The sequence below is a fragment of the Nipponia nippon genome, unplaced genomic scaffold (assembly GCF_047370975.1).
Source record: "Nipponia nippon isolate SJK-2023a ecotype South Korea unplaced genomic scaffold, ASM4737097v1 scaffold_5, whole genome shotgun sequence".
In the NCBI taxonomy this organism is placed as follows: Eukaryota; Metazoa; Chordata; class Aves; order Pelecaniformes; family Threskiornithidae; genus Nipponia; species Nipponia nippon.
The window spans coordinates 90,082,754-90,110,534 of record NW_028262369.1 but is presented as its reverse complement, the minus strand read 5'-3'; the positions used below and the strand labels follow the sequence as shown (position 1 = coordinate 90,110,534).

Here is a 27,781-nt window from a genome sequence, read left to right as displayed (position 1 = left end):
AATTCAGCATTTCTCAGTCTCATCAATCTGTCCAGATCTCCCGTCTGAAGGAAAAAAAAAGAAAATTGTGTTTTCCCTTCTCCCCTGTACACATGCAGGTAAAAGTAAAATAATTTATTGGTGGAAAGAGCAATACAGTGTTGTCAGGATTATGTTTCAAGGGACTGCTCTTTAATACTGAAAAGTGAGAATATGTAGGCAGTGGTGAAAGAGATGGTCTTTTTTTAAAAAATTGCAATAAAACTTTCAAAGTCTGTTTTAAGCCAGCGCAGGCCCCGACGGGCACCGCAGGATCCGGGCTGGCCTTGCATCGCCTCACCTCAGGGAAGAGCCTTTACTGACCCTTATCAAGGAAGGATAATTTATGTGTTCACAGACGAGTGTTTTTGAAGAAAAAAGTGCCTCTGCCGTGTCTGCGGCCAAACTGTGGAGCCTGAAAACGACGCTTACTAGGAAAAAAAAGGTGGTTTTGCTTCTTTTTTGTATTTTTGCCCTCAGAGCCAGCTCCACTGCCGCACTGGCCCCGCGCCGTCCCTGAGGGGATCTCCCCCCCCCCCCCCCGGCGCCCCGAATCGGCGCTCCCGCGCGGCGCCCCAGCGCCCACCCCCCCGCAGCCGCGAATGGTGCGGCCCAGCTGGGCTGCCCCGTTGCCTAGCAACCGGCGCGGCCCGCCGCGGCGCTGAGGTGAGGGCCGGGCCGGGCCGCGGAGCGGGGTGTCCGGCTGCGGGGCTGCCTGGGGCCGGCAGCCGCCGTGAGGAGAGGAGCGGGGTGAGCAGGGACTCCCTCCCGGCCGGGAGAACGCGTGGGGCGGAGGAGGGGGGGGATCGTCTCGGCCTGCGGCGCGGCGCTTGCAGAGGCCCAAAGGGCGGGACGTCCGGCTCCCCTCCGGTTGAGGGGAGGTGTGGCACCGGCGGGGGTACGTATGGTGAAGCTGCAAGCCCTTTCTGCCCGCTAAGAAACTCTGCTGGCCTAATTATATAGAGCGGACCTCAAAAGCACGTTTTCCATTGCTCCTAAAGCACGTCGATGCCTTTGCAAGCCTCACGCAGTATGTAACGGCGTTAAACTGCGTCCCTGTCTGGTGGTGAGGTGTGCGAGGAGCTCTGTGAGACACAAAGGGATTAGAAAGGCCAAGTGCTGACAGAAGAAGGGGGATAGCCTGGCCTGAGGGGATTTGGGGTGAGTTTTGCCATTGCCTCCAAGGGAACCAGGGTTTCACATCCCCAGAGTTCTCCCGTCGGTGGCTTTGCACAAAAAAAAAAAAAAAAAAGTCACGTTAATCATAGACACAGGTATCCTGGAAAACTTAAGAACATCAGTCTACCAGTCAGAGATCCCAGGACCTTGGCACGTTAACATTCGTCCTGTATTCGCCCTTTGAGGAATACTGCAGTGTGTTATTAAAGTTGGTGAGTGGTGATGGTGGTGTCACTTTAAATTACTGATAAGATTACACCGGGAATCCTTTGCTAATATAAGTCCGTCTACAGCTTTTCAAAACTTGTATTCCTGATGGGGAATGCTGATTTATATCAGCGGTTGTATAAATTAAAGTTGAACAACACGAGTGGAAAGAATGTAAGCCCTATGTTTAGATTTTTTTCAGCATGTTTTTGTCCGAGTTTGATTGGCTTCACTACCTCAGAAGGAATTTACTGTTGTGCTCAATAATACGGTTCCTCTTACAGATTTTCTGTTGCAAGTGGAAAATTTGTACTTGGACCCATGGAGTGGAAAATCTTATTAAGCCAGGGTACTGGTAGCACAATATTTTAAGCTTGCTTATTTATTATTTAATACTGCGCAAGGCCATAAATCAAAACAGCACTTTATGAGCTTGAAGCACCTCTCAACTTCTGCCTGAAAGATCTAAAGCAGACTAGAAAACCAAACAAATACCAGAGATGAGACCATAAAATGTAATGGGGGAGGTGGAGCACTGGGTGAGTTCAAGTGTGCATTGATATTGATGTGGCACCACCCTGAGCAGCGCACCCACTTTCCTGTTCATGAAGAACACATACAAAATTAAGGGTTTTCAATCCTTTCTTGAGGACGGAAAAACCCAGCATGGCTTTTGAACTCGGTACTTTTTCCAAAAGTATCTTGTCTTTTTCTCCATGCAGTTCTCCGGTTCATAGGAAAGCCAAGGGCTATGTGCTATATTTATGAAGATAATTTCTTGTGGATGGATTGTTTCTAGTGTCCTTGTTGTGTAATATTTGCACTTGTCATTAGAGAAGTTTATGTTCTGATAACTGTGCTTACTTAACACAGGATCTATAATGCCCATGGCCTTCTGGGTTTACAGTTATCTTCACTAAACAAATAACCCAGATGATGCTATCCAAACAAAAGATTCAAATGCCAGTTTTCTTATGCTTCATATTAATATTTAAAAATTAAAAATGAATCTGCAAGTTAACAACCCAAACACTCAGGAGAGATTGGAAGAACATCTCTGCAGAAATCAGTTTGGATAGTGGAATTATCAGAAGAACTTTCTCTCCTTCTCTGTGCTGGGGGACATGAATGAAGAGAGAGATGTTTTACACAGTCCTGAAAGCCAAATGTCCCCAATCAGCCTTAGAACAGCTGAACATGCCCAAAATGCTAGGGCTTGTGGTGGCAGCAAGGTTTCCTGAAATCACTCTGTCCTTGTACTTAGCACACACACAGTAACCTGCTTCAGTAGGAAAAAAAGTAACTCCCTCTCCTAAATGTTTTTAGGCAGTTTTAGGCAACAGATGTTACCAGTGCAAGGGAAGACATTTTGATCATTATGTTATTTTGATTTGACCCCAGGTGCTGAGGAATTTTAGTGCTATTCAGACTCCATTTCTGTCCTAACATGGATGTGGTTCAATCAGCCACCACAGAAATCACAATCACTAAGAAATCCTTCCAGAAAATACCCAGTGTCCTTCTGAGCAGCCTAGTGGAGGAACCTAAAAAGAGACATGCTGTCCCCAATCACCTGCTGGAATCAAGTAAGTTTCTGCTCTCTGACTGTTCCCCAACCTTGGAAGAATCTTAAGAGGCACTTCTCTATTATTTTTTTTTGCAACTCACAGGCAAAACTCCCATCCTGTCTTAAATTGCATCTTCCTGTGAGCCCAAATCATAGGAGAGGTAGTCAGGAAAGAAATAATGGCTGTACTGATCCTGGCTGACCCTAAAGTTTTGGGGTGGCTTGTTGATGCCAAGAGATAAACTGGCAACAGGCTCGTGGCTCTGCTGGGGTAGTAGATGCTGCCTTAACTTTCCATTTAAAGAGTCATGCCTGCTTAACAGGAGAAATAATCTCTGGCTCATTTTTTGCTCTATAATACATTGGGTGCAACATAAATATACTTAATCAATGTAAGTAACAGTCATCATGTGTGTTTCACCTGTTTTATTATCCATCTCTGTAGAGATTTATTCAGAACTTCAGAGGAGCAAGGTTATACAGGCTGAGCCTGCTGTGTTACACTATGGAGGGTACGAAGTTGGAAAACATCACCAACAGACGCTCGTAAGTGTCAGAGCAGGGATCCTCTTGGGGCTCATAAAAGGATAACAGAAGCCGAGTAGACTGCTTGTGGTCATGAGGCCTTTTGCTCTATGGAGTGCTCTAAAATGCAGCACTTAAAATCACTTGCCCTGCAGTAACAAAACAGGCGAGTACCACGCTGTGTGCATCACTGTATCTACAGTCTCTGTTTTACCTTTCTGTTTCCCGTGTCTGCAAGCAGTGTTAGTGGTATGTGACTTGCACGCCATGAATGAAGGACTCATGCTTTAACTCCATAAGAGGCTGTTTTCAAAATGTACTTGGACTGTCACTCTGTCTGCAAACCTGTTCACTGGTGGGAAAAGTTTGAAAGCACCCCTGGCCTTCTGCCAAGAGCAAATTAATCTAAGGAAAGAAACTCAGTGCATACGTTTGATTACCTTTCCTTGTGAATAGTTTGGGTATTTCCTTTTCTCCTCTCTGCTTTCCCTTCGTCTGCCGCCTTTGTTCATGCGGTAAGCGTTTTGAGGCAGAGGTTGGGTGATTACGGTGGACTAAGTTCTCCAGACATAATGAAAGTAAACAAGATGCAGGGGGCTTTAAAGGCTGAACTGTCACCATCCAAAGGTTTGTTGCTTGGTGATCCAAAACAAAACCATGGTATATTACATCATTTCTATTGCTTCAGACCTCTATAAAAGCGAAGTCAATAGGTTGATTCATCTTTTGTTCCTTTTGCACATAAGCAAAACAGGACCAGAATTTGATTCAACAGTAGCGTCTTCTTAGCAAGACTAACTGTTATTCCTAGGTAAGGAACTGTGAATTAGTTCCAAAGAATAAAAATGGAGGATGCAAGGTTTACATAATTTTCTTTTAAATTCAGAGTGTATTCAGAATTATTTCTGCTAAAGTAAAAATTATTACTTCCTTGTTCAATCCAGCCTCTTTGCTGTGGATAGTCTTACAAAAAGTACAGTTGGCATTCTCAATTGACCTCTTTTATTGTAAAGTGTTTTGCGGTTTTGGTTTTCTTTTGTTCTACAGAAGCTGATAAATATTTCTGGCGATGTAATAAACCTTCACATAATACCACCTCAGACAAAGTATTTTCAGATCAAATACAACAAAACAGTAAGTGTTAGAAAGCCTTCACACTGCTCTTTGCATGCAGCACTGGTTTTGTGTCATATAAGTGGCTTTTACATGCATTCTATCCTATTTTGGGTCATTTTCTAGCATCGGCTTGTCCCTGGCTTGTCATATGCGGTTACTGTTGATTTTTGTCCCGATGAGTGGCGGTATTACTATGACTGCATCCGAATTCACTGTCAGGTGAGGATTTATTATAAAATATATTTACAGTTGTAATGGAATGAAACAGCTATTAGGACATGATGATAATGATAAAGGCACAGTTAATTGCCTAGAGCCACATGTGTTTATTCCCAGTAAGTCTGGATTGGAGTATTTTATTTTAAGCATTTAAAATTTTTCTCTCTGTAAACATCCCAGAGCTGTGGGTAGAATATCTTCCTTATTCTGTTGTTCTTTGCCAGTAGATCAGTCTTTGTGCCACACTGATGTAATGTCTTAGCTGAGCAGGCTTGGAGGTGCTCTAGATAGTTGCTGAAAGTATGGAAAGAGAGGTGGATACTGAAAGCAGGTAGAATATCAGTATCCTGAGGTGCAACACAGTGGTGATCTTGAAGATGTTTTATGCCCACTTACTGGCCAACTACTACAGAAACTTTTTCTTTCCATAACATTTATTCATGGTAAGAAATAAATATTCACTCACTTTTTTTTTGCAGGGAGAAGATACATTAGTTGTTCCTGTGCATGCTTACCCTGCTGTGAATGTTGTCGAATTTCCATCATTTATAAATCTGTCTGATGTATCAGTTGGTCAGAGGTGAGTTAAGGACAGACATTTGCCCACATTTTGTGAGGCATCACAAAAATCTGAAAAATCTCATTTTCCTCTATTTGTACAACTTAACATCTTGCAAGCTTTAAAGAAGTCAGCTGCCATCTGAACTGCAAAATAATTCCATATATGAACTGTTTCAGGCACACATTTACAGGACAGTAAATGCTGTGCAAACTGAACATATACATAGATGGAACTGGGGTTTCAGCTAGTCTAAATTGGTGCTGACTCACTTCGTTCATCTCATGGTGAAGCAATACGGATGCTGTTCATCATCTGTACACTCCCAAGTGCTATGTCTTTTTAGTGTTAAAAAGTCCTAAGTGAATGGATCTTCCTTTCAAGATGAAGGGCTCTGGAAATGAAGGGATGAGCTGGTAATGGTAGGTGTAAGTGACAGCAAATAGCTAACCTCAGTCCAGGGACTGATCAGTCATTAGATTTGCTTCTTCTATTTAAAAATATTTAAAGTGATCTTCTGACGTGGAGCTCTAAATGGCATAGACTTCATCTTACCCTTTCTGTAGTATAGATGTAACACTGACTGTTCTCATGAAGTAATCGGTAATAATCGTTAATAGGAACTGGGAAGGGAAAAAAGGAGAAGGGAGATACTGTTGACTAGGGTCTAGTTCTGTAGTATCTTGACTATATTAGTTGTAATTATGGTAATTTGTGTTAGTGTAAAGATTTAAGTGAATTCTAGGAACTGAAGGTCTTAGCGGCTATGTTGTGTCTTAGCCTGTGAGTTGGAAGTAAACTCATGAATTTTACTGAAGCGCAGAAATACAAATAGGCAAGGCACGTACAAGGAAAATGCAAAATTCTGCAGTAAAAATGAGCCCAGCATTGTAGAATGAATATTTGTGGGTTTTTGTTTGTTTGTTTTTCTAATCCCCCTTAATCTATTAAACTCTAGTGAATCTGTCAGAAGTGACATTACATTACAGCTTTCTCACAGGACTGAACATAACCACTGACATTCTAGGCATGATGTGATTCTCTTTATTTACTCCATTTTCAAAACAAGTGCTGAAGTATATAGAATTTTCATGCTCTCAGAACACAGAGAAGAGATTAGGCAGAGTTCAAAATATGATTTTAAGTAATGGGAAAATTTTCCAGCACAACAGCGTTGGTCAGAGATGCCCCTGAGGGAATTTGGGAGAGTTCCTGAAGAGAAAACTGATGGTTTCAGACCTCAATTTTTACCAGTATTTTTCATCATTAGGCTATTAAAAACTTTCCTAAAAATGAAAGCTTTCTGAGATACTTGGTACTGTACAGAATCCAAAGGACTGAGCTCAATCCATAGCCCACTGAGGTCAATGGAAAAACTTATTTTTACTTCCGTAAGTGTAGGATAAGACTTATATTCTACCACCCAGCTTTCCCCTTAGGTACAGAAGAAGGTCCATAAGGCAGCACGTGGCACAATTGTCTTGTTTCTAAGGTAAAGTGCTTACTGTACAAGCCGCACTATACCGTAAAACAAATTGCCTCCCCAGTCTGCTGTTACATCTTCTTCACAAACGGGTCATATTAAGGCAGAGAAAAAAGGACTTTGCTATTATTGTTTATTTCCTTAGGCATTTCAAAATGTGCTTTCCAAAGGAACACTGTGTATAACATGAATTCTTTGCTAATCAGCAGGATAGGATGTCAGTCGGACAGTTTACAAAAAACAGAAATAAGCCTGGGTAAATTGGTCTTGATTTGTAGGGTGATGGATGGTGTTACACCAAGGCTTTTGTGTTTCAATTTGATACATGGAAATAGAGGCATACAAAAGCAAGACAGCTTGAAAAGATGTGTGCTAATACCCCTCACACAACCAGTGTGAGACATAAAGGGCTTTTATGAAAATCAGGCCACGGCATCATTATTTCTGCAGCGGTTAAAGTCCAGTCATTCTGATGTGTTGGAGTTTTCAACACTTTTGAAGACTGCACAGTCTTTCTTCTCATCGTCTTCCACAAGGAGGGCCATGGGAGGAGGCTGATTTCTGGTTCTGTACTTACTGTTGCTCCAGTTTGGACCTGTTTGTACCTACTAGATATTGCAGTTTGTAAGAACGTGAGGATACACAGAAATAACTTCTAAAAAGTAAATTTTATAAATTTTTCTGTAATCAGATTCTGTATGGGTAGGAGAAAGTAAGTCAAGATGTAAAATATCCAGCATTCAAATCAAGATTTAGCTCTCATTTCCTCACCGAGTGAAAGATCTGAAATATTTTGCTATTTTGGAACTATGAGGAATGACTATTTTCACATTAATAAGTAACCTATCCCTCTGAACACAGATAAATTCAGTGCATGTTGTGTATAATATAATTTTCCAGCTTGTAATTGATGATCAACTGTAGCTTCATTAATTTCTTTCTTCCTTTCTCTCATTTCAGTAAGGAGTATGTTATCCCGTTGCAGTGCAGCTGTCCAGTAGATTTTGAATTCCACATTGATTTTATTCAGCCTCACAGAGCCTTCACTGTCCAGCCAACATTTGGTAGATTGAATTTATTTAAAATTCTAAATGTTAAATCTGTATTTATTAAGTGTAGTTACTTGTGACAGTGCATTCACTGCTGTACAGAAAAAGCCTTTGCCTCAGAGTGTTTCCAAGTAAATGCAGGCTGATAAATATTAGTCATATGCAGCCTCATGGCAAACAGCGCTCTGTGACTGGTAGATTTCTTTTGTCAATGCCCAGCTACAGACCTCTGGCAAAATATGGGATGTCCCAAACGGTCCATCTGGCCTTTGTCTTCTGTCTTTGCTGGTGGGGCCTTTGGAAAGGAGAGAGGCAGGAAGCCCAGCATTCACCTCTTTATCACACCTTTCCCCAAGGACTGTCTGGCTCCTGCCCCACTAAAGGAACAGATACCTCTCTTTGTGGAATAGGTATGCATCACGTTACTTGGTTGGGGGCACCGAGGAAATAAAAGGTGACCTCTGCTTTATCAAACATATCCCCGCACCTGCTTTTCCCTAGTGGTCTGGAAGAATTTGATAGAATTGTGTCTGCTGCTTCAGGAGCCATTACAGTGATGGGCACAAAACACACCGCTGCAGGTGTTTCATGGGACAGCAGTGAATATTGGATTTAGTCTAGACCTCTGTGTATGGGCTTTACAAGAGGCAGGGACTTTTGGCTACCGTATGCTCAGTTGTTTTCATGCCTGATGCTGGAGAGGGCTCTGCCTTGAGGCAGACATAACTATTTGCAGGTCAGTTGCTATCATTGTTACATTTGCCAGGTGCCAGCAGAAGCATGTAAGTGCCCAGGTGTTCTGACAAGAAGGTGTAAGTGAATGAGACCTGGCTGCATAATTCACTTAGGCAGTCCGGTCAATTCCATGAAAATGCTTAAAGATCTAAATAAATAAAAACCTTCATAAGTCTGGCGGTTAATGCCATTTGTGACACTGGAATTTAAACTTTGATTATTTACTCACTTCAGTAAAAGTTGCTGTTGTTCCCGTATGTACAATGATAGGGATTTGCCCTGTCTTGTCAGATGGATTTTCATTCTTCAGAGGTAGTAGTTGGATTCTATCAGATGTGTGGTTCACAAAGATGAACTATGCTGCTGCTTTGTTTTGGGTCATTCTTTCAGGATAATAATTCGTTCTTACTTTGTGCTTAAAGAAGTTTTGATATATCAAGGGAGGAAAGGAATAATATTGCACAACTGAGTAAAACTAGGGAGAAGTTGTAAAATTCATCAGGAAGTTTTTTGGTTTTTGCACGGTCATAGACAAAGTGGCTGGAACTAATTCATGCTTTCTAAGTTGGCTAAGTTCTTGGGAGAAAGGGGAACAAAAATATCCCAGAAAAAACCATCAACCCCGCAAAAGTTAAGTCAGAAACTGTGGTACCTAGAATCTCCGAGGTGCTGAAGGCCATCTGAAGAGCACTAAGAAGTTTCAGCTCCTACTCAAGCCATTGTGCTCCGAGATCAGTAATGATTAAATACTCTTACAAATTACACGCACACACACACACACAAAACCCCAATGAAACTAACTGGTGTTTAAAGCTACAGGATGCAGAAAACCAGGCAATGGTCACTTTACAAAGATGAGAAATTAATATTTGTGATGAGGTGAATAAACTCCTTGTTGCAGAAATGCTGAGGAGCATCAAGGCCTCTATCCTGGGATTGCACTGAATGTTTAGGGACATGAAGGGTGGTTAAAGGGGTTGAGAAAATAATGGAATATGTAATAAGGAAATAAGACCAAATAGAGACAGGTAATGCATCAAATCTAAATTATTGCCCCAACTTGGAAGAGCACAGAGGAATGTGTTTATAATGCTTTGCTCATGAAAGCAGCAAGTGCCAGAGACTTAAGACTGGCAGATGCAAGTGAAGAATTTCTACATATAAACAGGCAATCATTTTCATAACAGTAGGAAATATTATAGTCTTACTGTCAAATCTCTCTGCTATTGCAAAATATCTCCTATTATCTGGCAATGGATAGTTCTTGAAAGACACTCTGAGACCTGAAATATTTTCCAGGCTTACTGCCATCCATTCAAACATCAATATTGTTAAAAAAAAGTAGTTCAGAATCAATTTCAGCATACTTAAGTGGGCTCACGTTAGAGGGAATCTTATTGTTTTTCTCCTCTAATCACAGGAATCATTCCAGGCAATGGGAAAGTGGAAGTAACCGTGAAATATTCCCCACTTGAGTATGGAACAGCACAAATGACAATGCAGTTACGGATTTCACAGTTTCACTCAAAACCCTATGTATGTGTATTCACAGGAACATCAACACCGCATCTGGGTCTAATGTATGTATGGCTGGCTGATCTTTGAGTATTTTTGCCCAGTGCTAGAAAATACCTATGTAATAAGATTTCATGCCATTTTGCTGTAATCATTTTAAGCATTTGTATTTATGGAGACTTAAAATGCACTGATGTAATTCGACTGTTAATACATGTACCTGCTCTCTTACATCATTTGCTCAGAACACCCTTAATCTGTATGAAGTGAAACTGTACCAAACTAAAAATAATGAAAAGTTACATATCCTTAAAGAAGCGTTAAGCATCCCCAGCTTCTATTATGCCTGCTCTATGTTATTCTTACTGCCAAGGCCTTGCAAGATACTGGGTTTTTTGAGCAATAAGGTCTTTTGGGCTGTACTTAATTTTTTGTGAACTCTGAAGATTAGAAAGTTTGGTTCCAGTTGTAACTTGGGAGAGAAATTTCCAGTCTCCTTGTATATCTAAAGGGGATATAAATGCATGTAATAGACTTATATGCCATTTACAGAGTACTTATAAGAGCAATATCTGTCCTTCTGACACCTAGAAAAGAACATTTTGACAAACAACGAAGTCATCCAGAGAAAAATGCTGCGTCTGCAGGAAAATCCATGGTGTGGAGAAGAGACAAATTTAGCCAACCACGATCAAGGCCTATTCAAAAATTAAAGGTGTGAAGAGATAATAATCACAAGTACTTTTCTGGGCTGAAAATCTTCCTTGTTTCTATTTCTTCCTATTAATTTATATCTCATAGGAAATTGAATACCAGAACCTCAGATTCCCCACAGACTTGTCAAATCCATATGCTGTAGCTACTGTTCTGAATCAGGAACCAGGCAAATTGAAGATTAAGGACTTGAAAGAAGGTAATGTAATTAAGCAACATAAACTTGGTCTTAGCATTATTTGCGGGTTTCTGATGAGGAACTCAGCTTCAGAATTGCTGAGGTGATGTGATCGTAGTTTCTGTGAGAAATCTCACCTTAGCTTTATGTATTAATGAGTTCAGTTATCATAATGGGTGGATTTCGCAATTAAAAATTCAATCTAGTTTGAGGTGTGATATGGCCTTCTGCTATTCCTGCAGCCCTTTGCCAAGGCAGTGAAGGGATAAAAACAAGACAGATGAAGGAAGCCATGTTTCAACTAAAAGTCAAACAAAATATTAAGGAAGAGGAAGCAAATCATCTGAAGTGGTAAGTGTTAGTTAACCACATTAATAACACTGGGGTTTGCTTAACTCAGGCCTCTATGAAAGATGTATGCAATAGTGTGTAATGATGCTATTTCATGTCCTGATAGGTTTGTTTTACAGCTCAGTTACTGATGGTTTACTTTCATTTTTTTCTCCTCTGCCTAAGAGCAGTCTCAGCTGTAATCCATAGTAGTACCCAGTGAGGTCTTTGATTGTGTTATGGTTGCATTCAGAAAGAAACCTGCTGAAAACCTGGTTCACCTAACCTTGTTCTCATGCATCTCATCTTGTGCCCCTCGGGGCAAAGAAAACTTTTATCATGGTTGTCAATAAATCAAGGCTAAAACGTATAATGGGGTGAACAGAACTGCACATGTACATCAAATGGTATAAAGCAAAACACATAGTTGTGTGTTGCGTGCTGTGTGTTGTGTGTTGCGTGTTGCGTGTTGTGTGTTGTAAGCACACCGTGATTTCATTTTCAATCCACTGATCTGCTCTTATGCTGAATGTTAGACCCCTAGACACATTAGAAAGAGGACAGTAAGTCTGTTAGCCTTTAAATAAAGAAAACTGTGCATTAAGTAATGCATTTTTCTTGCCTCCACTGTAAATGCAGGCAAGTTCATAAAGGCAAAGATCCAATCTCTGTGGAATTTAAAAAAGATATTATTGAAAACCGACAGAGCGAAGAAGAGCAATACAAGGTTAGTCTTTGCTGTTTTTTCTATAAATTTAAAATCAAACTTACACTTCCAGGTTATGTAGTGCACTAGGGAATTGTATCAAGCTCTCTACATCTTCAGTTTTTTTCATACATCAGTGCGAACCTATACTAGCTGTACTTCTTCCTGCAGTTAGATCTTTATTATGCCTGTGTATTACTGTTCCTGAGGTGGTTTTATCTTGGAGGTAGTCAGAGAGAAGGATAAGTTACTAATGGAAATGTAACAAGATATTTGCCCAGCCTAGCAGATTTGCACCCAGCCACATCACAGTGCAACATTGCAGTGTAATCCTGTCAGCACCGTGGCCGCATCCAACCTTCTGTTTATATTGTACCTCTCTGAAGAGCTGAGGAATGGCTTGCAGTCAAAGAGCTAAACCCAGTCATCACTCTCAGGCAGAGCCATGGGGAGATAATTCATCAGGTTGTTCTTCTACACCTTCACCCTCCCTCTCTTTCGTTTCTTCCAGTCACCCCAGGCTGCAGGTCATCTTCCATGGAGGTGACAGCAGCAATAGTTGGTGGCAGGAAATATTTTTCCCCAGGTGGCACAGTCTTCAGGGACAGGTGGGGCTTGTCCCTCTTATCCTGCCTCCTGGATATTCAAGTAGCTTCTGACATCCCACTGACTTCCAAGGAGCTGTTTATAGGAGTCAAATTATTTATAGATAGGGTAAAGGCTTAATTTATAGCTTAATTTATGCCTTAATTAGGCACTGTGAATTAATTCATACATTATATTTAATACTAACAAAGTAGGAAGCGAGTAAAAGGGGGATTAAATTGTGTGATTGTTGTATCACTGAATTAGATGTATCTTAACTGACTTTAGAAATATTTTACCTGTTGGCCGTAGAGGCTGTGGAGATCTCTGGCTGGTTTCACAGTTGCCCTCATGACTTTCTGACAAAGGCATATTTTTGCTCATGATGTCAGTTTGTTCACCTTGAGTGTCATTAGGCCTCACAGAGTATTTATTGTCCCTCCATGATTTGCTCAAGTGGCCACTATGTTATACAGCCTGGGAGTGGCTGTCCTGGAGACCTTTAACTGGTCTGTCTTCCATTGCCCGAACTAAAACCTCAGCCCATGAAAATCATGGGAATTTCACTCTGCAAAATAACCCCAAGGTCTTTGTTTAAGACGTAGTGGTCTTAACAATAAGTAATTAGGAGTGGGATGGAAGAGGCACAATGAAAAGAAGCACTGGTATTCATCCAGCATGCCTGAACACTTTGAGAGGGTCTCAAAGAAGTGAAGTGATATCAGTAATAAACTGTTTCACACATGAACAGATAAAAGAGCTGGCACCATTGGAAACCATGACAGAGATGTTCACAGAACATGGGAAAGCTGCAGGAAATTTCTGTAGTGCTGTCATCTGGGAAGATCAGTTTGGGTGCTAACTGACGGTGTTGGTTCTGTCACCCCTGTCTGCCTGATTCTGGCTATGCAAAGCGAACTGTGTTTCATTAGGGCAGGGATCTGATTGAAACTCAGACTCAAAAAGACATTATTTTGCTTTGTTTCACTTGCTCAAGGGTTGCAATAATCACACCCTAGAAGGGAGTGAAGCCTGTGTTTTGTCAAGCACCTCCAGAATGTTACATTGTAAGTGAGTTCTACTAATTGTAAGGGAGAAAAGAATTCACTGGATGCTTTGTACTAATGTGATTGTTCTTCCTGGTGACAAATTAGATCCAAAGAGGAGATCCTATCATAGAACAGGAGTTTCAAAGGAACAAAGTAGAAGTTTCTTTCAGACGTGTTATCCGGCCTGTTGACCAGGTTTGTTTATATGTTACTATTGCCTGCTATATGTTATTTTCACCTGTTAAGGTAACAGCCAGCCATAGATATTTAGCACTGAATACTTTTCCTCCTAATATTCCCATTTCTGTGTCAGTGTCTTATTTCCCATTTTACTTTTAGGACAGTAGGGCAAGCACTGTGCTACATGCACAACTCATCTTCTGATGATCTAATATGAGAGACAAGTGGTAGGCCTAACCTGCAGGCCTAACCTGCAGGCCTAACCTGAGATTCACATTGCTTATTTCTGAAAGTTCTCTCAGGAGTAGCTTTCTCATGCCTAAACATAAGGTTAAGCGTATCACAAGGTTTGCAACCTTTACCTGCAAGTCAGATTGACAGGAACTTTTCTGGTACTTAGATTTTTTTTGTCCTTCTCTGTGGTGTGAAGTACTTCCTAAGATCCATTGTCTAGGACTATTGGGAGCTTTGTTTAATAGATACCCTGCTACAGAAGGAACTTTGAATGTTAGCAGCACAAAGGATCCTTGCAGAACGTAATAGCTGTGGGAATTGGTCTTTTACTGTACTCTTACGCCTGTTACAACGTGCTGAAAATTGTTTGGTGAGGCCTGGCATGGGATTGTGTGGAGTTGGTGTTCTGAGGACCTTCCTAATCTAAACGCTGGTTGAGCGGCTGCCCTCCTGTTGAGAGGTACTGTACTCTGGGGCCGCTGGAATCTCTTCTAATGCCACATTCTTCTGTCACATCAATTTAAAACTGGAGAGGAGATAATGCATCAGGAAAGAGATTGACTTGTGTTCAAAGAGTGTTCTGACAATCTAAGGCATTAAACATAGAGACATCACCCCTATCTCAAGAGCCAGAGATCAGTAGATGTGGGGAGGTTATTGTGGGGAATTATCACTCTCAGTTTACCCTGGTCTTTCACCCTTCTGTGGGTATGTGCTATCAGCCATTATTGGAGACAGGCTGCTGGTTTTGCTGGCCCCCTGGTTTGAGCCCTTACAGCTATTCCAACTTCACATCTGTGCAAGATGAAGTGTGTAGTCAGTAGAGACCTAGTCCATGCTCTCCACTGTCTGACTGCCCATATATTGCACTTAAGTTGTAGTATGTGGTTGTCATTTATGTGTGAATGCAGACCATGCTACGTTATCTCTGCATTCCCCATACTGCATCTGCAAATACTTGGTGATTACCTCCCATTAAACCCTGGAGTGAAGGCTTCTGGTTAAACGGCAATACTGTGAACGTTTTCACTTGACTTAATTTCAGTGTTTGGAAATAACATATAGATTCAGGCCAAGGAATGGCTTGGGCTGGAGAAAATTCCTCCCTCTCTAGTTGTAAAAGGGGTGTCCTTTTTCTTTTCTTTTTTTAAAAAATACCATGCAGCATCCAAGTGTCCATCCCACATTTGACTTGCTCCGTAATGACCCTTGGGACCACAGAAACAGGATGTTGAGGAAATTCCAACAAGCAGCATACAAGGTAACGTGAACAGCCAGAATGCAGTGTGATGGCATGATGCCTTGGAAAGAGCACAAAAGAACATGCAAACTAGCACGTAAGGAATCTTCACAGCTAGCCAGGAATTTGATAGTTTGATAAATATGTCCCTGCTTCACCAGGAAATAAGGATCTTGAGTAAGTTTTGTATTCAGCTGGTGCTTCTGCTAATGCTTAGTACTGCAATCAATACTAAACAAATGCAGATGAATTTAGATTTTTTAAAAAAAAAACTTTTGCACAAAAAAGAGATTTCAAAATGCATATAGAATACTGTGCCCAGTTTTGGTCCCCTAGTACAAGAAAGACATGGATAAGCTGGAGTGAGTTCACTGTAGAGCCACTAAGATGGTCGGGGTCTGGAGCACTCACTCTGTGAGGAGACTCTGTGAGGAGACGCTTACTCAGCCTGGAGAGGGAAAGTGGTGGGAGAAACCAGCACCTTCCAACACCTCTGAGGAGGTTGTTGATGATGGAGCCAGGATCTTTGCAATGGTGCGTGATGGGAACATGGGAAACAATGGGCATAAATTCAAATAAGAGAGGTATAGACTGTATACAAGGAAAGCCTTTTTCACTGTAAGGGCAGTCAGTCGTTGGAGCAGGTTGCCCAGAGAGGTTGTACAGTCTATATCCTTGGACATTTTCAAGACCAGACTGGATAAAGTCCTGAGCAACCTGGTCTGAGTTCATCACTGACCTTGCTTGGAGCAGGAGGTTGGACTAGGACCTCCTAAGATCCCTTCCAACCTGGAGGCTAAAGACTAAATCAGTAAAATCACTTACCTCATTGGATGTAAATATTATCTTGCCTCCCCACTGCTCATTTCCCAGTAAATCTAAATGCAGCAAGCAATATGGACATTTCCTGCTCTCATAGTACCCAGTTTGCATACTCTTATCCAATCTATTCACAATATTAGGCTCGATACGGAGGTTCTGAAATGACATGCTCTTTCCTGTATTGCACAAATAAGGAGGTGGCTAGATGGCCCCTCCTGTGTTAAAGCCTAGGACTCTTCATTGTTACCCCGTGATACATGGCACCAGGTGAATTGCACAGTGCAGATTACTGCTTATTCTCCTCATTCACAGAGCCACAAGTATTCATATGGCCCTGATCAACTGACTGTTTACCCATTGTTACATCTGTATATGCCGATAGACACAGTTGAAGGATTAGGACCTAGCCAAAAAAAGTCTAATTAACCTATAAGACTAAATGAAGGTTTGAACTGTTTTTGTTGTATAACATTACTGTAGAGCTGAGATCCATTCTACATCTCTTCGTCCTCATTTTCTCCCTCCTGAACAGAAAACTATAGTGAAAATTCTGAAATAGAGAGGTCTCAGTGAGGTCTCTAGAATAAATACAGTTGTAACATATGTATATTTCTATGGCGGTAAATCTTAGAGTGTTCAGCTTAATATTAAACTTCAAAATCATTCTCTCAGACTGTGATTCAGATGCGGCTAAATCGTGTACTGCTTCTGTTCCGTGGGCTAACCAGAGAAGCCAGAGGTTTGGAGGAAGACTCTGTGTCTGGTAAGGAGTAGAAGAATAAGGTGGTATTTTGGCCATGAATTATGATAATTCAGGTTGTACTGCAGTGGGTCAGGTCTGTTACATACATACTGACATGTAAATGTAAAGACAGAGACCCTACAAAGGAGTCTTCAAGCAAAAAAGAGAAGTATGACAAGGTAGAAATGGCTGTAGTCAAAATATGTCTATTTTTCATGCACATTATTTACAAGATTTAAAAAATGTGATTAACTCTTCTTAGGAGCCTTGCAGCTTATCTACTTAATAACAGGGCAGAAGTTGTGAATGCTCCATCATTGGAAGTGCTCAGGGTCAGGTTGGATGGGGCTTTGAGCAAGCTGATCTAGCGATAGATGTCCCTGCCCCTGGCAGGAGGGCTGGACTAGATAATCTGTAAATGTCCCTTCCAACCCAAACCATTCTATGATTCTACTTATAGGCCTACTGAGGAACAAGGAAAGGGCAGATGGGACTGTATGAGAAACACAGGTAGGTAAACAGATCAGGTGGAGCGCAAGGGTTAGAGGCATAGGATAAGAGGAGCTTATCGCATGGGGGAAGGAAGAGGGAAGGACACCTGCATGTGATGAAGGCAAGATATCTGAGCTCAGTGAAATGAGATCGTAGGAACCATGAGATACATGACTAGGTGTCCAGTACTGGGTTGAGTTTTCCTCCTTATCATTTTCTCATACAAGTGCTTTCAAGCAATCACTTTTCTTTACAGTGAAATGAAAGTGCTGGCCTGGAAAAGTCACTTGTTCTTTAACAGTCATAGAAGGAAACTGGCCTTGGATGGGAGTCACAGTTGGGTATACTGGGTACAGAAGAGTATACCTGTCTCTTATTTCCCACTCCCTCATACACACACAATTTGACAACTGCTGAAACACCTTTCTATATCAGGCCTTTTCCTGCTTCTGCAAGTAGGCACTTTTAATTCCCAGTATGCAGGAGTTGCAGGGGTGCTTCAAGTAGGAGGCATAATGGCAGTTAGCATAAGAGAGGCCTTCTGACTTGTCTCTGCCTTGCTGAGTGGAATGAGATAGAGGACCATGCTGGAATGAGGGGGCTGTAATGTCCTTTTAGAAAAGGCGAAATTAGATCTGTCTGCTAGTCAAGGTATTGTGCCTGCTGTCTTATAGATGTGGCATTTAAAGCCTTTAGGAAATATTACGTTACTTCTTATATTAAAATGACTAGACACATCCTGTCTTAGGAAAATATTAAATATATTTTGTGGATTGATTCTATTTTTGAAACAGCGTATGAAGATGTATTACAAAATCTTAATATTTGCTTTCCATTCATGACAGAAAGCAGGAGTTTCAGCAAACCAGGGGAAAGTGAAGAATGTAAGGGCATTTCTTCCAGCATATCTGAAGATCGTATATTGCCTTTTGAATTCCCCTTTTACAGTTCCCGTGAATTGCACCGTGACTTGGTAGGTATAGTAACTAAAAGGGTGGCCAACATTCAAGATAAAATTTTGTTTAAGACATTGGTCCCAGGCCCAGTACTGCCTTTATTAAAATTTCACAATATGACTGATGTTCTGGGGTTCCCACAAATTAATTCAGGACCTCAGATTTACTAAGGGTGCTGCTGAAAACAATAAAAAAATCTTTGCATTCTCTTAATGGCATTGTAAAGTTCGGAGTAATACATTAATGATCAGAGTTAGTTAACATCCGTGATTTTGCAGAAGAAAAGAAATGAAAAATAACTGAAATGCCAAAGTCCAGGAAAGGACAGGAGAAATATCAAACAAAATGTTTGCATAATTATTTCCATATGTTTTCAAGTGGCTGTGCTGATGGATTGCTGCCAATGCAAAACAAAATGCCCACCATATTACTGGGTTTTAAATACTGTATTCTTTCAGGCACCTGATGCTCTTGGCCTAGTTCCTATTGAATCTGTAGATGTGAAAGTCAGACACATTCTTCCTTTTTACGACTTGAAGGTGAGTCAGTGCAGCTTCCTCAGCTGTATCGTGTTTCTGTCTTTCACCAGTCTGGTTAGCTATGTTTTCTGCCTGATTCAGTGACTCCATTGTGCAGCCCAGTAGAAATGTTACCTTAATATGGCTGTGTGATTAACATGCTTTCATTAAAAGCAAATCTCTCCTGTTTCCATAAGGAACATGCTTAGAGTCAGCAATAGTCCCCTCTCTCCAGACAGAGAGATGAATCACCTCAGCTGAAATTATTGTATCTATCTCAAACAGCAAAATCCTTCTGTGAATGAGGATACTGCAAGCCCTGCATGCCACGCAGTTTTCCTTTGCTTGAGAGTTGTATAAAAGTGACATTATAAAAGTGTCCTTCCTTTTAGAAAGTAATGGAAGTCTGCTGTTTATTTGGCATCCAGTTCTGCATGCTTAGTTCCTTCATTCCTACATAGGAAATGCAAACATCTCATTCTTGAAATATATAATGTTTTTTCAACTTTATGAGTACAGAAGCATTTTTTTCTCCTGATTTCTAAACCCTTTTCTTTCCAATTTTTGAATAGCAGAAGATCGAATTCTGCACCCCATCAAAGTAAAAATATTTCCTCAGGTTCAAATCAATGCAGGTTTTGGCTCAATGTCCACTTCCTTTTTTTTCAGGTGGTGTAACAAGTCTAGAAGCTTTCTTGTAGTGTCTTTTCCCCTTATTACGCATTGGTTCATCTATCAGTATTACATACATTACTTAACACAGCCTTTCTCCACCCCATTACGTTCAGTATATTTGATCAAGAAACTGTTAAATCCTTGGTCTTTCATTGAAAAGAAAGAATGGAAATATTCCTTTACGCACTCATTCAGCTTGTCCTGGTGAAGTGTGGCTTCTCAGAGTTTTGGTCATATACCACATTCCAGAATAGTGATCCAAGTATCTTTTACCACAGAGATGTGATGTATCTGCGATAAAGCTGGCATGTTCCATTCCATCTCTGAGTTAACAAAAAATTATTATTGTCATCTCCTGCAGCACACTTTTTTTCTTTGTACTTAGGTTCCTCAGCATTTCAGCATTATGAAGTATCAGCCATTTTGTACACACCATGCAGCCACAAGTTACAAACCTCGAAAACTTTCCCGACCGCTGAAGCAGGGAGCCCAGGTAACAAGTCATCTCAAATACAAACTTTGCTGAAGTCACTCCCAACTCTACATTTCTACAATTATTTGATTAATTTTGTCTCAACATTTTATACCAAAAGGAGGCTTACTACATGCTGAAAACCTTTGATGTCTCTGTTTTTCAAGGATGAGTTGATTCAAGTAGTTGCTTCTCCTGAGGGGCAGCTTGACCTGGTCTCCCAGAGGACGGACTATCACAAACCATCCCCAGAAGAAGTAGCAGAAAGGGATATCAGCCTCTTAAAACTGATTCCTCCTCAAGCTTTAGTCTACCCTACAGTGAGCAACCCACTTCGCATTTTTGTAAGTAGAAGTTGACTTCCACAAAGAACCTAAGAAAGGAGAGGAAAAGGTGTTTGTTTCATCAGAAGCCTGATGTGGAATTGGTGGGCAATTCTCATACTCAGATTGGCATATAAAACTATCCAGAGTGAGAATAATCCTTCAAGGTGCAAGCCCTGGTAGTCACAGAGCTCATCCCACTGAGAGGGACACCATTTCACTTTAAGGTGGAATTTGATCAGTTTAGGGGAGGGATCATAAGGCAAAGTTGCCAGTGATGGCAGAGAACCAGAGACCCTTCCAAGTCTCACACTCCACAAATGGTCGCTGATCCCAGGATTCCCTGGAACACCATGGGGTCCCTCCCTTCTTCTCCATTTGTTTTCCCATTTGGATGTTAGAAGAAAAACTGTGGTCTTGGCATCTCATTCCTTCTATAACCTCATGCTCTTGCCCAGGTAGGTGGGACAGGTGCAGTCCTTCTGTTCAGCTAGGGGACTGCAGTTCTGCTTGATCCTTAGGTAAACTGAGAAAAGTGAAATCAAACTCTTTTTGCTCACATTGTGTCCCGCTGCCTTAGAGTTTCCAATAGTTCTCATAGCATCCCAAAACCACATTTCTAAATTATTAGGCACAGAGCTTCAAAAAATCACAAGCACGTGCATGGGAGGATTTTCTGTTACTTTATTGTCATGTAGATTGTGCTATTTGGCACCAGCTACAGAAGGTATTTCCCACACAGTGCAGCACAGCCTGGAGGTCCCTGAGGTGTCTCTGAGCAGGCAGAGACAGATGTATAGCTCAGTGAAGTGCTGTGCGTGGGTACAGGCAGCATCTCCAAGCCAGCATGGCACTGTGCCTGACTCGGGTGGCTCTGTCTTTCAGCTGCAATGGCCCAGAGCCCAGCGTGCTAGTCTGGTGGTTTTGGCATAACATATATGGTATAGACTTGTCCTCCCTGCATGTGGCCAGGACTCCAGTGGACGTACTGATGAGATCCTCTGTGCATCTCTTTCATTCCTCTGTCACATTGATGTAAGAGCCAGGCACAGCCTGATCCCACACTACCCAGCATTAGACTTTATTCAGCAACAGATGCTAGTGCAGTGAAATGGCAAAATGCTCACTAGCTTCCACCACAGTGAGACCAGTTCCCATTCTTGGATTCTGAGCTGTTCAGAGAATCAGCAGTGGATTTTGGAGTAATCAGGCAATAGGGTTTTTTTCTGAACTTGGAAACAACACCTAAATTGCTGTATTTCAGACAGCAGAGAATATGGATAAGCCAGGCAGATTATGGGTCTGTGATGAGGGGAAGAGACGGGAAATGGTCACACCGAACAGAACAGTCACAATGAGACAAATGTGTGAGTCTGGGAAGACTATATTAATTGTAAAAGAACTGTATTTTCATTAGTTTAATTCTTTATGGTTCTCAGAATGATATTTTAAAATGATCTCTTCTTTGTTTTTAGAACCCCACTCCAGGATTAGTTCCAGTTTTACCTCCTTTGGCCTATTCTGAAACAAATATTGAATACCATCTTTGTCCTCATCCGAAATATACCTTTACCAAGGAATGCCCCAAAGGATCCAGTATTCCAGTCACACAAAAGAAATTTCTGCATCACAAGGTATGGCCTTTTGGGTTTATTGTATGAGTATCTGGCTTGAGTATGTCCTTGATGAGAATTTGCTCCAAGGAATCAAAAAGGAAGATGAAGAGTCATCCTAGAGAGAAGACATTTGCAAATATAAATTATGCATGCACCTAAATAGTCAGTACATGGGTCAAAATAACTTGTTCTTGTTAGGCTTTATCTATGTGTTTTATTTATCCCTGAGTATCTCTCTGCTCTTTCCTTCTTTTCACTGTCTATTGTATTTTCATGACCTTGCAGTGGAGGAAGCATCTTTTAAATATGGAGAACTGCAGCTCCACAGATTCAGTTCTCAGCCAAGAAGTCAGATGTCCTGTCCTGCAAGCCTCTCTCCCCACTGCGTTATGTGTTAGAGGTCTGATTGCTGTAGCATTTGTCATTTCAGGAAGTGATTTCTGGAGTAATGGAATGGAGAAGATTCTTGCCAGTGGTGTATTCCGCTTTTTCTAACACTCCCACATTGACAAGTACAACACCTAGGTAAGAAAGAATTTGAGTATACAGTACCTCTACGCTGCACCAGTTTCTGCTGTCTGTAACTCCATTGACCAGTAACTAGTCCTACAGATAAAAGTGGGCCTATGGGTGGAATTAATTGCTGCTCAGAAATCCAAAACGAATGGAGAAAACCCCTACTGACCTCCTTGAAGAGTGGGTTAAGAACAATATCATTAGAGGGAATACCTAGCCCTGGAAGGAGAGCTCCAGTCTGTACTTTCAATAACATCTCTCCTGAATGCTTTTTGATTCAGTGTCAGAAGACCCCAGGAGGTACAAACTCTGTCTGTCCTGCAGAAGTATGAACAGTAAAACCTTTAACATATGGGCATCTGCACCCAGTGGTAGCCAACATCTCTCAGGCTCACGTTCCCTCATATCACAGCAATTTCTGGTGTACTGAGATTTTCCAGGAATATTTAAAAGTACATCATCTTCATTGTAACTACAACTACTGTGAAGCTTCAAAATATAAGCATTGAGTGCAGTTACTCTCTGTCCATCTTAAACTAATACCATTTCCATCACAGGGATCCTTACAGTTTAGATATGCTTCCAAGAGATGTACCACCAATGCTGTGTGACTTACCTGAGAGAGACAGGGAGAACATAATTGACCAGTAAGTTTCTCCTCTGTTTTGTATTCAGTGTGATTGATTATGTCTTAACCACTTGTGTGGATGGGTCTAAACCTGTCCTGAGAGATCCTCAAAGGCAAAAGCACAAAGTCCCTCTGGCATAAAACATACTTTTTTTTTGTTGGCTAAATAATACTTTTAAAATGATAAAGCCTGATTGTTCTTCATCTTATGAATTTTTAGTGAGACAGATGAAACTGAGTTCGAAATGATTCTTACTCCAGAGATGGTGAGAGCTGAATTTCCACAAATTGGGCAGGCACTCTCAGAAGATGGCAAAGAGAAATCAGCAAAAGAAGAAAGGTAGGTATAATTTGAAATTAGGGGAGAGGAATGGGAAGGAATCAGAAGACAAGCATCCCCTTCAGAATTACGTAGAAAATCATACTGAGATGCTCTAGGGGCTCCATCACAAGTGGGATGCAGATCTGGTACTTTGAGCAAATTTGCACTGCAAATGTAATCTCCGGATTGGACTTCAGGAAGCAGCTGTGAATGTGACACACTGGCCTGGATGTCTCTGACTTCAGTTTTATCGATATGGTCTAACACTTGAGGCAGTTTCCTTGCCTTCACAGAGATACTCCATGTTCTTGGACCGATGGCATTTCCTTTTCAGTGACCCTTTTGGTTAGGTATTTATTAATGCTGGCAGAGGAATGAGCCCTTAGAATTTCCCCCTGGCATGGTGCTTTTTTCTCAGGCTCTTCCTAGGAGCGGGTCAGATTTGCTCTGCTGTCCAAGCTTCACACTTCAACATGCATTGTGTTTTAGGCATACAGCACAACATGTAAAATAACTTGCATTCATAAACACAGAATTACCTGCTCCCTAAAATGTTGTAAACTGGCCACTGTAAGGGCCAAATTCTGCCTTTTGCCTCCAGTGTTGCCAGGCCCATGTCCTGAGTTTGCAGCTCAGCAGAGAAACCTTGAGGGGGAACCTGAGAACAAGGAAAGCTCTGAGGAACCAGTGGGGTTGGTGATTACCACCATGGTTTCAGAGCAGCATTTCAGAACTGCCCAGCAGTTCTGTGGGGCTGGAAGCAGAAGTGAGTGCACTGTGTGAAACTTGCGGGTGTGTGATGTTGCAGGAAGGATGGAAGGAGGTGTATGAGCTGATTAGTGGGACACTGGGGGCAGCGGGCTTGAGCAGCAGGCAGTATCGGTAGGATAAGTGATTGCAGAGCAACACAGGAGAAAGTGCTGAGTTCTAACCCTGTGTTTTCACAGGTGCCTTTTGTGACTTGAAGCAAGTAAATTAATCTTACTGTCCAACAGTTGCGCCCTCTTTAAAGTGGTCATGATGTGGCTTAGATGTCAGAATGTGGATGGCTGAAACTTTCAGAGCCATCAAGAGATTTGAATGTCTCATTTTCTTTAATTTTAGAGGGAAATTATTTGATTGACATTCAAATCCTGTGCAACTGTCAGCCATTAAACTCTAAAACAGTGATGCATATTATGAGCTCTCTGACAAAACACTGATTGTTGTATTGTGATTACTACCGCATTGATTGAAAATAATTTGCTGTAAAAACGCAGGTGTGTCTGACTCAGTGCCGCTTTTTGCATTTTATGACACTCTGCTTGTCAGAACATGGGGATTTGGGATAGCTTGTGTAACTAAAGAGTGACTTTTTTCTCCACAGTGATAGAGTGTTGGTTGGTGCTTTTGCTGGGTAAGTAGTTTTATGACCATAAGGTTCTTTCTTTTTGAAGTCTTAGATGTTTTCTTCAAAAATGAAAATACTTGTATATATTAAACACCTCTGGGTGTTGATACTTACTTGTTGAAAGCTTCCCTATTTGTTTGGCTTTGTAAAGAGGGAAACAAAAATTTATTAGCAAACAATGAAGTCCCAATCCTTTCTTTTGTCACTGGAAAGTTCTTGGTTGTTATTGATGGGGTGGTGTTTCACTAGATGACAGAGCAGACATTGCTCCTCTACATCAGTTTCAGCATTTTATCCTTAAGGCAAATCAGTTTTTCATGTGGATGTTCTTGTTCTGGCCGTTAAAGCATCTACTCCTTCGTAGATCAAATGTAAAACTCAGTCTAGTACGTGTTTACCTATCAGGTGGTTGGCTTTCCTAACTGGCCAAGCCAAGAGTGAATGTTCTTTTCACAGTTTCACTCCTTTTCCAGTTCTGCATAAGTAATGGAATACCCTCTGTGTTCATTATAAAAAAGAGAGAAATTATGTGTGAGTGTCTCTTCCTTTGCTTTTGTCAGCATTCCTAAGTAGCTCCCCTGGCTATTATAAATACAAATGACTTCTTAAACTTCTTGCAGAGACCCGCACAACCATCCAGATGGACATTTTCAACCCCAAAACAACGAGCTCAGAGAGAAGGTTCAAAAACATGTGGAGAAAATGAAGCTGAAAGCACTTAATAAAACCCTTATTCTGGGATAAAGTAGTTTTACGAAGTCCATAGTTTGGCACTGCTTATCCTGTTAATGCGTGAGGCCTCCTATGTCCCAGCTACATGTACTTATGTTCAATGAGGTCAGCAACTTCTTATGCAAAGAGAAGAGAACGACCAGTAATGCCACCTCTGTCTGTAAAGGACTCTCACTGCGACCATTACCCCAAACACAGTAATTGCTCCAATGAGATTCCTCAGCTGTGTACCTGCTCATTTTGTCCTGGTGTGAAGGATCAGAAAAGCACAGTTCTACCATGTAAATAGTTTGGTAATTAAGTCACAGCCCACTGTTTTCAAATAAAATGTGAAAAGTCCTCATGACCAAATTTTTCTGATTTTGTTTTTCTAGTTATGATCTGTCATTGAATTTTTGCAGGTAAGTCACTAAGTCCCAGACCTGACTGCAAATCATACACTTGAGATTTTTAATGAAAGGGAAGACTTGAACACAGTTACTGTCCACAAAGATAATGTCCAACCAGATTTCATTAGCTGTTCAGGGGTTTAATTCAATGCACAGCTCTCTTGGCAAAAGGGTGTGTGGGTTGAGGCAATGAACTCCAGAGCCTCGTGAGAGACCTGTAATGCTCGGGGTGTATTCCCTAGGAAAGGCGATTTCTCAGCATATCACCTTTCAGCTGAGATGTCTCCTACTTTCTTGTGGGCAAGCTGGACATCAGACAAAATCGGTTTTATCCATAGTGAGTTGATGGCTCATTTTGAAGAACGGTCCAGGCTATTTGTGCTGAAAAGCTCATGTCTTGTACACTAAAAGGCATGGAAAATGCAGCAATACATACTACATTCCTAGGAGCCATACTTCTTTCCAGACATACTTAAAACCCGTAAGAAAAGAAGTTTATTCCAGAGAGAGGACATCAGTGTAGACAAACTGTAAAAAGCCCAGGGAGACAGAAAATGGGACAGTAGGATGAAAATAAAGCCGCAGAATAGCCTGTATTGTACATACTATCTCTGCTCACTTCAAAGAAATAAAAAGCTGTTAAGTTTCTGCTAACTGTCTAATTGGCAAGGGATTGTTCAGAATGCAGGTCTGGATATCTGCAGAGTTTCTCTGACTACAAACAAGTGCTTAAATATGTACACATTGCTTTTTTCTTCTGCAAGTCCTGAGGAAGGCAGCCGATCTTTTAAGAGGCGCACTGAGACGAGCATGTTTCTTAACATGACCATGATAAAAACGTTCTCACAGTTTACAGTGAAAGCATTCACAGTTCATAATTCACAGTTTAGGTTAAATCAAGCATAGATAATTCTTAGGAACTGTTATCCATCAGCTCAATTTCAGTGTCTAGTAAAGATGGAGTAAGCGTTCAGAAACAAGGATGATTAATCAGAGTTGATCTCTTTTTTTTTTTACAGCACTATCCTCTTTCCTCCCTTCTCCTCCAGAGTTTCCTGGGCATCCCAATGGAAATTAGTCATGTTTCTCCATTCGCCAGTGGTAGATGCCAGCCTTCAAAGAAATGAACCTCCTTTCTATTTAAGTGATCTCCTTTCTGTGTTTTAAGGCTTTTATGGGCCAGGTTTCAGTGTGCAGAGAAGGTAAGAAAAAGCGGTTACCTTGCCCTAAATTGTTCCTGCAATACAAAGGGACTGTTTCAACAGCCAGTAATGCACAGACTTCTGTGCTTTATATCCCTCCAGGATACCTCATAATATGAGGTTGACTCTTCTCAAGGTGATAAGCTATCAGAGGCAATCCAGCTGTGTCTAAGAACACGAAATTTGGCTAAATAATTAGAAGTCTCAGATTTTCATGTATGAGGCCACTTAAGTATTCTCCTGGTTGACTACAGAACACATTCAGAAATGGGATATAAACTATAAGAATTATAACCTACAGTTGGTGGTTATTCATAGTTCTATGCCTGCTCAGTGTTTCATGAAAAGGACTGAGGTATTACAGAAAATAAATTGGAAGAAAAAGGAATGATGTAATGGAAATTGTGCTTTTGGTGTAACATTACCCAGTGCACTGGAATATTTCTGACAGTTGTTTTTATCTGGATTATCATTTATAATGTTCTGAACCAGAGCATAAATTTTGGAGTGCATTTTTATGTATAAAAGACATATATATATAGTTGTTTCTAACAGGCTGCTAATACCTGTTAATAAACACTCGGATGCCTTATAGGGT

At 41.1% G+C, this 27,781-nt stretch overlaps 1 protein-coding gene across 4 annotated transcripts; it reads left to right on the top strand.

Annotated features, from left to right (window-relative positions):
* Positions 1-673: 673 nt before the first annotated feature.
* On the top strand, positions 674-27,059 carry CFAP221 (cilia and flagella associated protein 221). Of its 4 annotated transcripts, none has more exons than XR_015698889.1 (26): positions 674-768; positions 2,806-2,990; positions 3,417-3,517; positions 4,544-4,630; positions 4,736-4,831; positions 5,311-5,411; positions 7,834-7,937; positions 10,078-10,237; positions 10,764-10,887; positions 10,974-11,085; positions 11,307-11,415; positions 12,034-12,121; positions 13,840-13,929; positions 15,314-15,409; positions 16,883-16,973; positions 18,290-18,417; positions 18,859-18,939; positions 19,979-20,086; positions 20,233-20,409; positions 21,864-22,022; positions 22,435-22,529; positions 23,078-23,167; positions 23,369-23,488; positions 24,837-24,866; positions 25,481-25,873; positions 27,001-27,059. XR_015698889.1 is itself a non-coding variant. In XM_087732651.1 (25 exons), the coding sequence occupies exons 2-25, from the start codon at positions 2,852-2,854 to the stop codon at positions 25,602-25,604; spliced, it is 2,610 nt and encodes an 869-aa protein (XP_087588777.1). In that variant the 5' UTR covers positions 674-768; positions 2,806-2,851; the 3' UTR covers positions 25,605-25,931. The 4 variants fall into 4 exon arrangements, 1 of the variants encoding a protein (XP_087588777.1); XR_015698890.1 differs by lacking the exon at positions 674-768 and adding an exon at positions 866-916; XM_087732651.1 differs by lacking the exon at positions 27,001-27,059 and having other exon boundaries at positions 25,481-25,931.
* Positions 27,060-27,781: the final 722 nt, after the last annotated feature.